The 12,897-nt window shown below is 42.6% G+C and overlaps 1 protein-coding gene across 5 annotated transcripts in view; it reads left to right on the forward strand.

The window, feature by feature from the left end:
* Nucleotides 1–12,897, forward strand: part of EPN2 (epsin 2) — a 54,472-nt gene that overhangs the window by 21,450 nt on the left and 20,125 nt on the right. For all 5 annotated transcript variants that reach the window (XM_019281599.3, XM_039560456.1, XM_039560458.1 and 2 more), the window contains exon 2: nucleotides 10,457–11,230. In XM_019281599.3, coding sequence (XP_019137144.2) covers nucleotides 10,636–11,230 — 595 coding nt within the window. In that variant the 5' untranslated portion in view covers nucleotides 10,457–10,635. The remainder of the gene's footprint in view (nucleotides 1–10,456; nucleotides 11,231–12,897) is intronic.

Raw genomic sequence — 12,897 nt, forward strand, 5'->3', positions numbered from 1 at the left:
TTTAAGACTGGCTGATTTTGGTAGCTTTAGCTTTTCTTATGTATAGAACTTTCACTGTTAGGAAAACTTGCTGGAGGAAGAAGTTTGTCCCTCCATAGCTCTGTAAATAGACACCAAAATAAAATCACAGTCCAGTGTGTGGCAATAACGATCGCAGTAACCTGGTGTTGAGGGGCTTTTGTTATTTTTTTTCTTTGCAAATTAAAAACTCAATTTAAGGCTTAAAGTATTTGCCACATAGATTAAAAAGCAGGGAAAACCCAAATCCTTGTGTCATTTATAGAAAGAAAGAGCACTGAAAGCTCCTTGCAAGCCTGCAGGTGGCTTGGCAAAGGAGGGAGATGTCCAGGAGGAGCAACTCCAGGCAGGATTTGATGGCTGTGGGAATACTGGTGTGGAAAGGCACGGCCAACCCCATCAAGAGGGATAACAGAGCTGGGGGGGATCTCAATACATTCATTTTTCCTTCTTCAGGGAGGTGGTTGCTGGCAGTGTGAGGAGGGTTGTGTGAGCCCTTCCTGCTGCAGATGTAGTTACTAAATGATTCAGCACGATGCTGTGCCCACGGATTGGAGCAATATTGATGAATTCATTACTGCTCTCTGATGGATGTTAATGGGCTAGAATTTCTTCTGTGCATTTGGACTAGGTGGAAAGCTCTTGAAAAAATGAGAAAATGGAGTGGGTGAGTTTTTAAGCCACTTTTGTGTTCTGCTTCTAAATCTGACGAGAGAATGTTTTTAATGACTTGCATGAAACCACTAGTCAAAACAATAATCACCAGGCAGAGACAGCAGGCAGCTCTGGGAGGGACAGGGAGGAGCAGTGCTACACAAGGGATTTATTGCTTTTTGTTTAATATATCCCAAGCCATAATCAGCTGCTTTGAAAACAGAGGTAGGTATTGCCTTCTCCATGTGGATTCCTTAGGAGATATCTGGAGTCCCAAGGACAGGAGCAGAGTTGCTGCTTGCAGGGTATCAAAGCTAAGGGGGTAGAACATGTTCTCTGCAAGAGCTGAGTGGAAGAAAATGACCTTTTAATGATGAAACAGGCACAGATGCTTTTGAGTAACAAGTCTTTGTCATCCTCTTTGAAACGAACAAGCTGCCTCCCACTCAAATAATTTTCCGTCTAAATATCCAGAATAGATAAAAGAGTAGGTAGAATTTTACTGCTGGAGGATGGATTCAGAAAACTTGAGGAATTGTTCTGCTGACAGCTGAAAATTTCTGTATATCTGCATAGGAGAATGTGGGATTCACTGGCGTCTTCAAACCAGATTTTTTTTTCCCCTAATTCCACAAAAATCAACAAAATAATAATAAAATAATAACAAACCTAAGCATTGGCGAACAAGGATGACTCTTCTTTGTGCCTGAATGAAGGAATTGGAAAGTTACAAGCAGCAAAATGAGGCAAAATCCTTATGTCAAATGTGCTGATTTTTAAAAAAAATATTTTAGTGATTCACTTCCATCAAAGCTGAACTTAAAAATATAGCTCAGAATCAGGAACTGGGGCAGCACAGAAGTTGACCAAAGTGACTTATTTTTATATTATTCAATATTCCTGAGTTCTATTTCCTGGTAACCAGAATCCAGTGTAAAATCCAGGCTGCTGGTGGCACAGCTGGGACCTCTCCTCTGGAATTGCTCCTGTCAGGGTGGTGGTGCTGGACATGTTAGACAGGTCTGATAGGAAGAGGGAGAAGAGGTGGGTTGGTTTGGGAAAGATTTTGGAAACTGTGGTGTGTACAGTATGAAAAGATAGGAGATATGGAGGAGTCAGAGGGAAAGCTGCACATTTGGTGTTGCAGGACAGAGCTAAAATCGGTGTGGGAAAAGGGCAGGGCTAAGATTTTATGAAGTTTGGTAATTTTGAGAGTGAAGGACCAAATTTCTTCCTTTTCTGTGGCTGTCTTCAACATGGAATTGCTGTTACTAGGCAGGAAAAGGAGATTTCCCAGAACCCCTGTTTGCAGTCCTTACACAGTCACCTGCTGAAGCAAGTCCCAAATCTAAACCACCATCATCAACTTCACCACCAGTTTGAGCTTCCCAGGTGCAGCTTTGCCTGGTGAGCTGTAACTGGAGACTGCTGTTGAAATGACTGGTGCTCCCCTTATTTGGGGTGTTCTTTCAAGTAATTAGAGTGACCTTGGGATTAATTGGTTGGGTGACGTGATCGGTGAGCAGCCCCAGCTCTGCCTGTCCTGCTGGCCTGCCCCGATGTGTTGGATCAGGTCACAGGAGCCGTTCCACCTGGAGATCTGGTGTGAGGCAGAGTGGAGCAGGCAGGAGCTGGGCTCTGCCTTCTGAGAATCCCATCATCAGTTCTTCTCTGAGCCCGACTGCTGGGCAGCAAATCCTGCTGTGGAGCCCTGGGCTTTGGCCAGAACATTCCTCCGGCGAGGGGCAGGGAGGTTTTTGGGATGTGTTTCCTGCTTTGCAATCTTACAGCAACTTAGTGACAGAATCCCAGAATGGGTTGGGTTGGAAGGGACCCTACAGCTCATCCTATTCCACCTGCTGCCATGGGCAGGGACACCTTCCACTATCCCAGGTAGCTCCAAGACCCATCCAGCCTGGCCTTGGACACTTCCAGGGATGGGGCAGCCACAGCTTTTCCAGGCAACCTGTGCCAGGGCCTGACAGGGAAGGATTTTCTCCTAAAGCCCAGTCTCATGAGCACACAGCTCACGTACCTGAATTTCTGAGGGTTGGTTAAAGCAATCTGATGTTGCTACCAGCTCTGATAGTTGAATTAAGACATTGTGTTGACGTTGCAAGATGATTGTGCAAATCTGGTGGCTGTGAGGGAAGGCCCTTGAAATGTTATGCCGTGAATGGACATCGATGAATGTAAGCAGGATATTAAATCAATCTCTGTTTTCTCTGCAGGCTTGTAATTTGTTTTTTAGAAAAAATAGTGTTTGGATGTATGGGCAGGTATTTCTTGGCATCCTGTACTTTTCCTTAGAAATGCATGTAATAAAATAACAGTAGTAATCCTTTAGCTTCTGCCAGTAGAAACATGGAGAGTTAAACTGTTTTTCCCCCCTAATCTTTGTCATGGTGAGCATTTGCCTCTGGCCTACTGAGTGTATTAATGTGGTTTCATGTCTGTGGTGTGTAGGAGGATGGGAGAAACTGCACTTGGTGACATCTGCTTCATATTAATAAAAGTGCAAAATGAATTTAGTTAATGAAATCATCGGGTAATTTTAAGTAGCAGGTATCTTCCCAAAACACGTTCCCAAAATATGGAGTCTGATATGTGAGCACACATCTAGATGAATATGAATTTTAAAAATTGCAGTTCTTCAGGTAAACACTGGGGCTTAAAGAAGGGAGTTGACATTTTGTAGTCTTGTATTTTTTGCAGTTCTTCCTGTGTTCAGGTTGATCTGTGAGGGCCTGAGCAGGTGCCTGTCACCCCATAACAGCCTAAGTGACAAGGCTGGACTTATCTAATTAGTAATAAATTCTAGGACCCATTATCTGGCAAGCATATTGGATATCCTCTTCCCTTCCAGAAGGAAAATATGAAAGAAGTGTCTCCTACTTTCCTTACTTCAGCTGAAAACACTGTTTGAGTATACCTGGTAAGCCGAATTTATTTCAGATTGTTACCTTTGAGTCAAAGCACACATTGGGTGATTATTTTTCCTACTCAATTGTGAGGAAAACAGACGAAATGCTTTTGTTGAAGCAGGTAATCCCCAGAGAACAAATTCCTTTGGGGAGTTTGGGGAGGTATTTTCATGGCCCTGGTGGATTAATTTGCATTTGGAATTTCTGGTTCAGTGAGTAATGGCCTGACCTCACACTGGTCTGTAATTCTGCAATATTCTGATATTCACTGCACACCTGGTACTTGCTGTATGAAGAATCAGCTGAGTGCACTGTGGGTGACACTTGACCTGGCCGTAGAAGGAGGAATGTGTTATTTTTAAAGAGCTGTTGTCAAAGCTCGTAATCCTAAAATTAGATCCCGATGCAGGTCAGATTTGGATTGTTAGCAGTGATCTGCAGGTCTGGCAGAGCTTCCCTCTCCCAGCCCTTCAGAGCACATTTGCAGCCATTCTGTCAATAATTCCAGCTGCAAATGGAGCTGGGGGTGACAAAGCCCCAGCACTGGTGGCTTGGCAGGTCTCAAAAGAACATGGCCAGGTGGTGCTGCCATGTGAGGCAGGTTAGAGATCTGCTCCTCACCCCCCTTCCTGTGCACTCTGAGAAATGAGTTCCCCATGGAGCGCAAATCCTGTCAATTTAAGGAGACAAGGAGTAAGAAAAGGTGGTATGGAGAAAACTGAACCAGATTTGTGTCCAGAAATCTCTTTTATGGCTAGAAGTCCGCCCAAGCTGGAGTTACTTTCCCTCAGTGAGGCTGAGACAGGACTGTAAAACCAGTGCAGAATTGAACCTTGGCAGGCTTGAATATGCATAAATTTGAAGGAGAATTATCTTCCAGCATTAACTCTTTAAATAAAGAAATAATTTGGCCACCTGCTGTCTGTGAAAGCTGACCTTGTTCTCTCATTTGTAAAAGGGAGTGGAAAGCTTCCAAAACTTTGGATTTTGAACCATTTCCTCTCCTCAGAAATTACATTGAAGAAGACAAGCATTTAAGCTGTGAAAAATGGAAATGAAACCTTTCCTCTGGAGTTAACCCTGTTCTCCAAACCCTTTGCCAATCTGTATTTGTAACTCGTTTCCTAAATAATTTTGAAGGTTGAGGAAGGGCATTGATGGGAATTTCAAGCTCTTCATTTTGCTGTTTTATTCCCATGAATTGCTGTTTTCTCTGCTGTACAATAACGAAAGAGAGCTAATAAGTGTTCTGCTTGTTGGCTTTTATGTGTAGTGCCAAGTGTCTTCTCTTCTCTTATTCCTCTCCTCCAAGTGGCCACGATGCACAGTTGCCCCTTTTCCTGTTTGGTTTTGGGAACAGCGTTTGGATTGCAGACGAATATTGTATCTTAGGCAGGGTAATGATACCCTCTGGTCAGCCAGTTGTTCCCTGAGACTAATTTATGAAAAGAGAAGAAAAATCAGAAAGAGAATTGGTTACATTTGAAAATCTGCCTAGCAGTGTGGATTTAGTGTAAGAAAAATGCTTTTTTCCTGCATTATATTCCTGGTTTTTATATAAAGGTTTGTGCACAGGTTTTTGTTTTTTTTTATTTTTGAGCCGTTTGTGGAAAATGAGACTTTCTAAAATACAGGGGGCTTGGATTTATACACGTAATGAGCTATCCCAAGAAAACCAGGATGGGAATGTAGTGTCAGGTAATGGGAATCCTTTTTGCCATAAATCGGAGCTGACTGCTTGCTGGGATTGGCGTTGTGTCTGCAAGTGTGGTGTTGGTGTCTGTCTGTCTGGGGGACTTCTTCCTCAGTCAGCACCTGGCAGCACCTTCTCTGAGCCTGATCCTTTGCAGATTGGCAAGAATTCCCTGATTTGTCCTGGAATACAGGTCCCTGAGGATCACCTGCCTCTGTCATTGCAGCCCAATAGCAAGGAGAGCAGATCTCTGGGGGGGTGTGTGTACTCCCACCTGGGAGGTGAGGCAGTAAGGCAGGGATATTTTTATATAGATTGGTGTCTGTAGATTCAGATCACAGATGACTGAATTAATAATTATTTTCCAAACCTCACTTTTCATGCATGTGACTTACAGTAAATGTCTATTCTAAGGATATATGTTGTCTGTAATACTGTTAATTAAAATTTTATGCAAATGTCTGGTGAACTCATGTTTAATGTTAATTTTCACACTTGCTGTTAAAGGCTTTTCGTATATTTCCGGTGCATGCTTAGCTGGGCTATGTAGATCTTTACCTTCAGGCTGATATGAAGGGCATTTTATCAGCGCAGACAAATCCTGGTTGGAGTTTTACATTCCAGAGGTGTGAATGGATTCTGCTGAAAGTCTGTCTGTAGGTGGATTTGTGTGGCTGTTTGCTGTGAACTGAGTTTGTGAAGGATTTTGTGGCTTGGCCTTGGTTCTGTGTTAGTCTCAGCAAGTTAAAGATGTTTCCTCATGCAGATTTCATTCACTGAGCTTAATCTCTTGTGAGAGAGATGAGAAGTTCAGTCAAGAATTCCTTCTGTCTGCATGTTGTGTGTAAAAAAGCACCATGAGAATTCGTTATTTGTGTAATGAAACTGTTGGAATAAGGAAAAGGGGATGGGGTGTTTCCTTCCAGGTTACCCCTGGTAACACAGGTACGCTTCACCTCCTTGTCTGCAGATCTGTTTGCTTTTCTATTTGAAAATGTCAAGATACTTAAAAATCAGAGAAAATGCCTTGTAGGGACCAAGAAAGAAAATGAGGAAGACTCCCCAAGACTAAACTGTTTAACTTCACAGAAATCTGCTCAAGCCTTTTTCCTGCTAACCAGGAACAGCAGCTTTAATCAACTGGTCTCACTTTCTGCTTTCTTTGCAACTCTGCTGTTAAAAATGCAAACTCACATTTTTGCTGAAGTTGCAAGTGCATTGTGCTTCCTTGTGGCTTGTTGTGAGAAGTTAATTCACTGAGGTCTCTGGAAAAAAAAATACCTAAACTTTCTGTGTAAGAATTTAATCATGTGTTAGAAACGGTTCCTTACTTTTATGCAGTCGGGGTATTTGGCTTTTTGATCTCTATAATGGTAAAAGAGGTTGTTGTGGTGCTTCAAGACTTGGAGCAATCCAGGAAAAGGCTTCCATTGTGTGGTGAGGGAGCAGAATGTGTAAAGCAGGTACCAAAGGCTTGCAGGGCTCTTGGTGAGGGCCAGTCCCAGTGCCAAGGCAGGACCTTGAATATTGGTACAGCTGTGTTGCTGAGGGGAGCAACAGCTCCAACAGCTTTGCTCTCCTGTCATCCTTAGTGCTTTTAATAGAGTAAAATGAAGTTTAGAGTAAGTTGTCTGTAATGAGTTTTGAGTAAAGATGAAAACATATCCATCAAGAAAAGGAAAAAACAGACATTAATGTTTCTCTCATTAAAGGCCTTGGTTTTCAGGACTTGAAGATATGAAAGTGAAGAATCACTCAGCGATGATGGATTGATGGGTTTTGAGTCTATTACAGAACAACAAGTGAAATATTTAATTTCCTGAAGGAGTGTAAATTGCTGGTTTCTCTTAATCCAGTGTGTTCTCTCCTGTGTTTGCTCTGTGGTTGTTTTTCTGAAGCTTTACTCCAGACTTAGAAAAGGGTCCAGTTTGGAGTTCTTCCTTTGTTTTCTTCAAACGCAGGTGCCTGCTCTCCTAGTGGATGTAATTGGGAGGGAATGAAGGCTCTTTGCTATCAGGTTTTTTGGACCTTGACAGCTTTGTGTTGCATTTAATCAGCTCCAAAAGTGAGCCAGGGTTGAGTTGTTCTTACTTGTCTTGCAATCTGCTGTGCAGCAAAGCTTAGGAGACTTAAAAGTTGAGTATTTTTCCTGTGCTGTTGTGTAAAACTGGCTGGATTTAGTGCAAGAGAGAGTAAAGGGAAGCAGTCTCGTGTCGTGAGGGTGGTTAATTCTTCAGGGATTTACGTGTGAAGTATTAAACCAATTTTTTCAAAAGTTTGTGAAGTTGTAAGTAATAAAACTTGTCTTTGATTGGAGAGATAAACACAGGTGAAGGCACTTGCTCCTGTAGTGTACATGTAGAAATATTTTGGGAAGGCCTCTCATCCCTGGCCTTGAAAGAAATAAAACTCTCATCAGGCAAGAATGTTTTTCATAGATTTGCAGTAGGTTAAAAGACAGGAAACGGGGTTAGGAGTAAATGTTGGTTCTCACAGGGAAGGGCTCTTCCCAGCCAAGTGTCCTGCCAGAGATCAGTGCTCTTGCAAATACTTCCTTTTGCACATTGTCCCTAAATAACAAGGCCAAATTGAAGCAAATTAGTCAAATTTGAAATTAATCTTGAATTGAAAGGAATGATGAAAAATTGAGACCTGCTGAGGGACCAAGTGGCAGGTGAAATGCACAGAGAGAAGAAATGCGCAGTAGAAGTACAACTCCCAAGAGTCACATGGAATTTTAGGAAGTATTTGATAAATGGGGAGTGCTAAGCAGTGAATGACCATGTTGTGATACAAACTTTTGTTGCTGCCAAATCTGAAATGCAGAGTGCTGGGAACTGTGTGTATCTCAAGAAATGGGAGTGTAATCTGTGCGTGGAAAGACCACAGGGATGATGGAGGTACAGAGAAGCTTCTAAGTAGCCTGCATTTCAGGAAGACCTCAGCTCAGAAGGAGTTGGCCAATTCCTGTAAAACCATGAGGGACATAAACAAGCTCAAGGTGATGTGTTCCTTCTTAGAAAACTGAAGGAGTTGTTAGTTCAGCGTGGTCACCATGCCACTGGTCGTACCTGCTGAGGGTGACTCATGTGGCTTTTGGAGGGGTTGGGAGAGGCCCAGTGTGCCCATTGCTGTCTCCAAGGTGTCCAATTTGCTGATAACACAAGGCAAGGGAATATAAATGTTTCTTTCTCATGCTCTTTGCACAAGGATTTGTGTCTAAGGATGTCAGGCTTGGTGGACTTTTTATCCAGCTGGTGTAGAAGGTTTTGTCGTTCTCCTGGGTTTGGTTTTTCATGTTATTCACTGCTTTTCTGGTTGAAAAAGCTCAGTTTTTATGGGGGGATAGGCTGCTTCTGCTCTGGGATCCATATAGTCACCAGGATTGTGTCCATGATTCCCCTGGCACTTGGATCCTCTGCTGCCTCCTGCTTTGCCAGCTGAAGGAGCTCCTGCCTGCAGCCTGCTCCCAGTTCAGTGTGAGCATCCAGATCCCCTGGATAACTGGTTTCAGCTTGGCTGGGAAACCTGCCTTAACCCCTTCTTGGCAAAAAGAAGTGGTTTAGGCTAAATAAGATGTACATTGTGCTTCTTCTATTTAATTTTTATCGTTGCCTCACCTTTTGCAAGTCACGCATTAGAGCGTGATCACAGGGGCAGGTGAGCCAACAGATCTGGGCAATATAAACTTCCAGAGGGAAGGAGCAGTCATGGAATGTTTATGTAGGATCAACATTTTCAACTTCTGGGTTTGTAACACCCAGAACTTAAATGTCCCAGGAGATGTCCCTTTTTATTCCTGTTGCTGTGAGCCATCTGCCACCAGATGGACACTGTCCTACAGCTGGTTCTAAATATTGGGGAGAACACCAGCGGATGCAGTTTACCTGAAGTTTAGTGATGATTGCATTCAAAGTTAATCTTCCATCATGTCATAAGAGGTTTTTATTCTGCCAAAAATCAACTTTAGTGGAAGAAGAGAAAGTAAAACAACTCCTTAGGTGTGTTCTGTGGTAATTTAACCTGCCCAGAAAGGTTTCCAAGGAAGGGAGTATGTCTTTATGCTAAAAAAAGTCATTATAAACCTGTGTTGGCACTGAATTCCGCTTTCATTCCAAATGGCACTGTAGTAATTTGAAGAATGATAACAATGTCAGGCTTGAAAACTGTGCTTTCCTTGTCTCCAGTGTCTCTGTAAGGGATGGGGTTGGTTCTTGGGAGTGTTTGGAGGAACATTATTAAAAGACATCTGGAATGGGCATCCCTGTGAATGTGGCCAGTTCAGTTCCAGAGTCCCTGCTCAGTGTTTGTGCAACTGGTGACTCTCAGGGCTGTTCTGTGTTAATGTAATGGCAAATCTGCCAGTTTGCTCAAGTAATTTATTCCAAAGCTTAATAGGCCTCTGTTTACTTGAAACAGTGACCTTAACTAAAGAACTGACACAGCTTTCCAGCTCCACAGCTTGTCCTTGGCTTTTCTTGCCAATCATTTTGGCTTTACAATTCCATTCTCATATAATTAAAAATTCTTCTGTGCTGTGTGAAAGACACACAGAGCAGAAACTGTGGATCTAATGAGTGTTGTCAAATGTACAAAGTAAATGCATTTGGGGGAAAAAAAAAATTCCTTCTAATCTGCTTATCATGAAAGGTCACCTTGAGTTAGAGTGTGTAGGGCCACAGGATCTCGATCCTGAGACTGAGAGTGCTTTAAACTTACCCAGGGTTTCAGAAATTGCTTGGTTGGTTTTTAGGAAGTTTGCTTGTTCTCTCTGGATGCAGATTCCTAGTGTTAGAGGGATGCAAGTGGCTGCTGAACATGGAATTTCTCATGTGGTTTCATCTGAGCTCTGTAATTTCTGTAATTAAAAATTCTAGATAGGTTTTACTTTGGTCTCCAGATTGGACTTCATTTCTGGTTTGCTTTTAAAATTTTGCCTTTGTATCGGCATGATTGTCGTCTTGCTTTTGTTTTGCTCAGCACTTCAGGTTTTTAATCTTAAATGTTTAATGCGACTCATGAGAAGAACAAGTTGTTTTCAAAATCAGAAGAAATTCAAGGAGGAAAAAATTCATCTAGGAAAATTTCTCCCAAATGTGTGTGGCTTGCTGGCTGTGCAGGAACAATCAGACCCAACTAACCTGCTTTGTTTTCTTTCCTCACTCAGGTCATGATTTTCATTTTCTCGTGTGATCCTCTTGAGGAGAGGAAATGATTGTAGTGGAACGTGTTACAGATAAGCCACTGATACGGAGCCTTCGCAGTTCAGAAACGTTCCTAGAAGAGCAAATTTAGCCCTTTGTTGTTTGTGTTCTGGAATCTGTCTTGGTAAAAAGGGAAATAAAAATGACGACTTCGTCTATCAGACGGCAGATGAAGAACATTGTGAACAATTACTCAGAGGCCGAAATAAAAGTTCGGGAAGCGACCTCGAATGACCCCTGGGGTCCTTCCAGTTCGTTAATGACTGAAATAGCAGATCTGACCTACAATGTTGTGGCCTTTTCTGAAATTATGAGCATGATCTGGAAACGACTGAATGACCATGGCAAGAACTGGCGACACGTGTACAAGGCCCTCACTCTCTTAGATTACCTGATTAAAACTGGGTCCGAGAGGGTGGCCCAGCAGTGTAAAGAGAATATTTTTGCTATCCAGACATTGAAAGATTTTCAGTACATTGATCGAGATGGGAAAGACCAGGGCATCAACGTGAGGGAGAAATCCAAGCAGCTGGTGTCCCTTCTGAAGGATGACGAGCGCCTCAAGACAGAGAGGGCCCAAGCCCTGAAGACCAAAGAACGCATGGCTCAGGTGGCCACTGGGGTGGGCAGCAACCAGATCACCTTTGGCCGAGGCTCCAGTCAGCCCAACCTATCCACCAGCTACTCGGAGCAGGAGTATGGAAAGTCTGGAGGATCCCCGGCATCCTACCATGGCTGTAAGTACAGGCAAACACATCCCAAAGGCTTATTCCTTTTCTTTCGAGAGTTGCTGTTGGAGGTGGGAGCGAATGGTGCCTTTGGGAGAGTGGAAATGCTGCCTGCGAGGGGCTGGGATTTGGGATCTCTGTGGATCTGCTCCATGGTATTGATGTCTCTTCAGATGCCTGGTTAAATATTTGCTTTGGAGAGGATGTGTGTGGTGACGGAAATCGATTTAAAAAGCCCTTGTTTACTGTCAGTTCCCAAAGGTAGCATTGCCAGGCCACTCTTGTGAACGTGTTCCAGTGTTTGATGTGATGGGGAGGGTGTGAAGGGGTTTTTCTGTTTGTTTCTGGTTTTACAAGGAGTCCTTGAAAATGTGTTCTTTTTGTTCAGTATGGAATCATAGGATGATTTGGGTTGGGAGGGAATTTAAAGCTCATCTCATTCCACCCCCCTGCCATGGGCAGGGACACCTTCCACTATCCCAGGTTGCTCCAAGTCCCATCCAACCTGGCCTTGAATTAAGAATAAAGAAGAAATACAGAATATTTCCTGGATCATTTTGCCACTTTATGCTGCTCCTCTTGTACTTTGGCAACAATGCTGCTGTTTAATTTCCTTTATTGCTTACTCAGCAGTCCTTGGAGGAGGAATGTTTGAATCTGTATTTAAATATTCTCAGTATTTGGTGTGTGAGTGTCTGTACTAAATACTGTACTTCATTCTTAAAAAATTAGTACAGTGATGTGGGAAGAACAAATTCTTTCCACCACTGCTTGGGGGGACTCCCTGTCATGTTAGGAAGAGGCCTGATTTGGCACTAAATCCTCCTTAATGTAAGTAATGATCGGATGAAAGCTGCTTTGGCTGGAATGTCAGTGGTTGTGGTCTAATTCTGAAGGAAAATCATTTCTTTAAATGAATGTTTAGAGTGTGTGGAGGGCTGTAACTGAGCCAGGGTGGAGAAACCATTGAGCACCAGTTTTAGGAATCCGAAGTTTGTCATGTCCTGGGTCCCAAAGTGCTTCTGAAATCATAAATCCATGAGTGGGGTCAGCCCTGCTGACATTTGCAGGAGGAGATAGCAAGAAAATCAAACCAGGATGGAGAACATCTCTCTCTGTTTAAAGCTATGGAGGAGCAGGAAAAAAATACTTGATTTCCAAAAGGAAATACTTTTAGGATACAGAGTACAAAAAATGTGAGTGAAGGTTTCCAGGTATGAGAATTTTTGATCTTGTCTTTTAATTAGCTGTAGGATAAGAAACATCTTAATTTTTCTGTAATAATCATATTTCTATCTATTTGTATTTTCTATATTTATGTAGTTTTTCTATAATAACCATGCATGAGCACTGTGAATTTTTAAAGAAAAGCTTGTATATCGCTACCTCAGTAATAACAACATTTTTTCTTTTCAAATCTGTAGATTGTTGTTAACTACAACAAAATTTCTTAATTTAGAGGTAGCTTGAAATATTGCTTTTAACTTGGGCTGATGGGCTGAAATAAGTGACTGAGGTATGCTGAGCACACCTTGCGTTTCACAGGGCTATTGCTCCACCAGTCCCAGCTTTAATTAATGCCTGGAACTATTGTCTGGCATCTTAAATGCTACCAGAGGCTCCAAACCATTCCTCACAGCAGGGCTGAGCAATGCAGGGCGTGTCCCCGAATTGTT

The sequence above is a fragment of the Corvus cornix genome, chromosome 14 (assembly GCF_000738735.6).
Source record: "Corvus cornix cornix isolate S_Up_H32 chromosome 14, ASM73873v5, whole genome shotgun sequence".
NCBI classification, from domain to species: domain Eukaryota; kingdom Metazoa; phylum Chordata; class Aves; order Passeriformes; family Corvidae; genus Corvus; species Corvus cornix.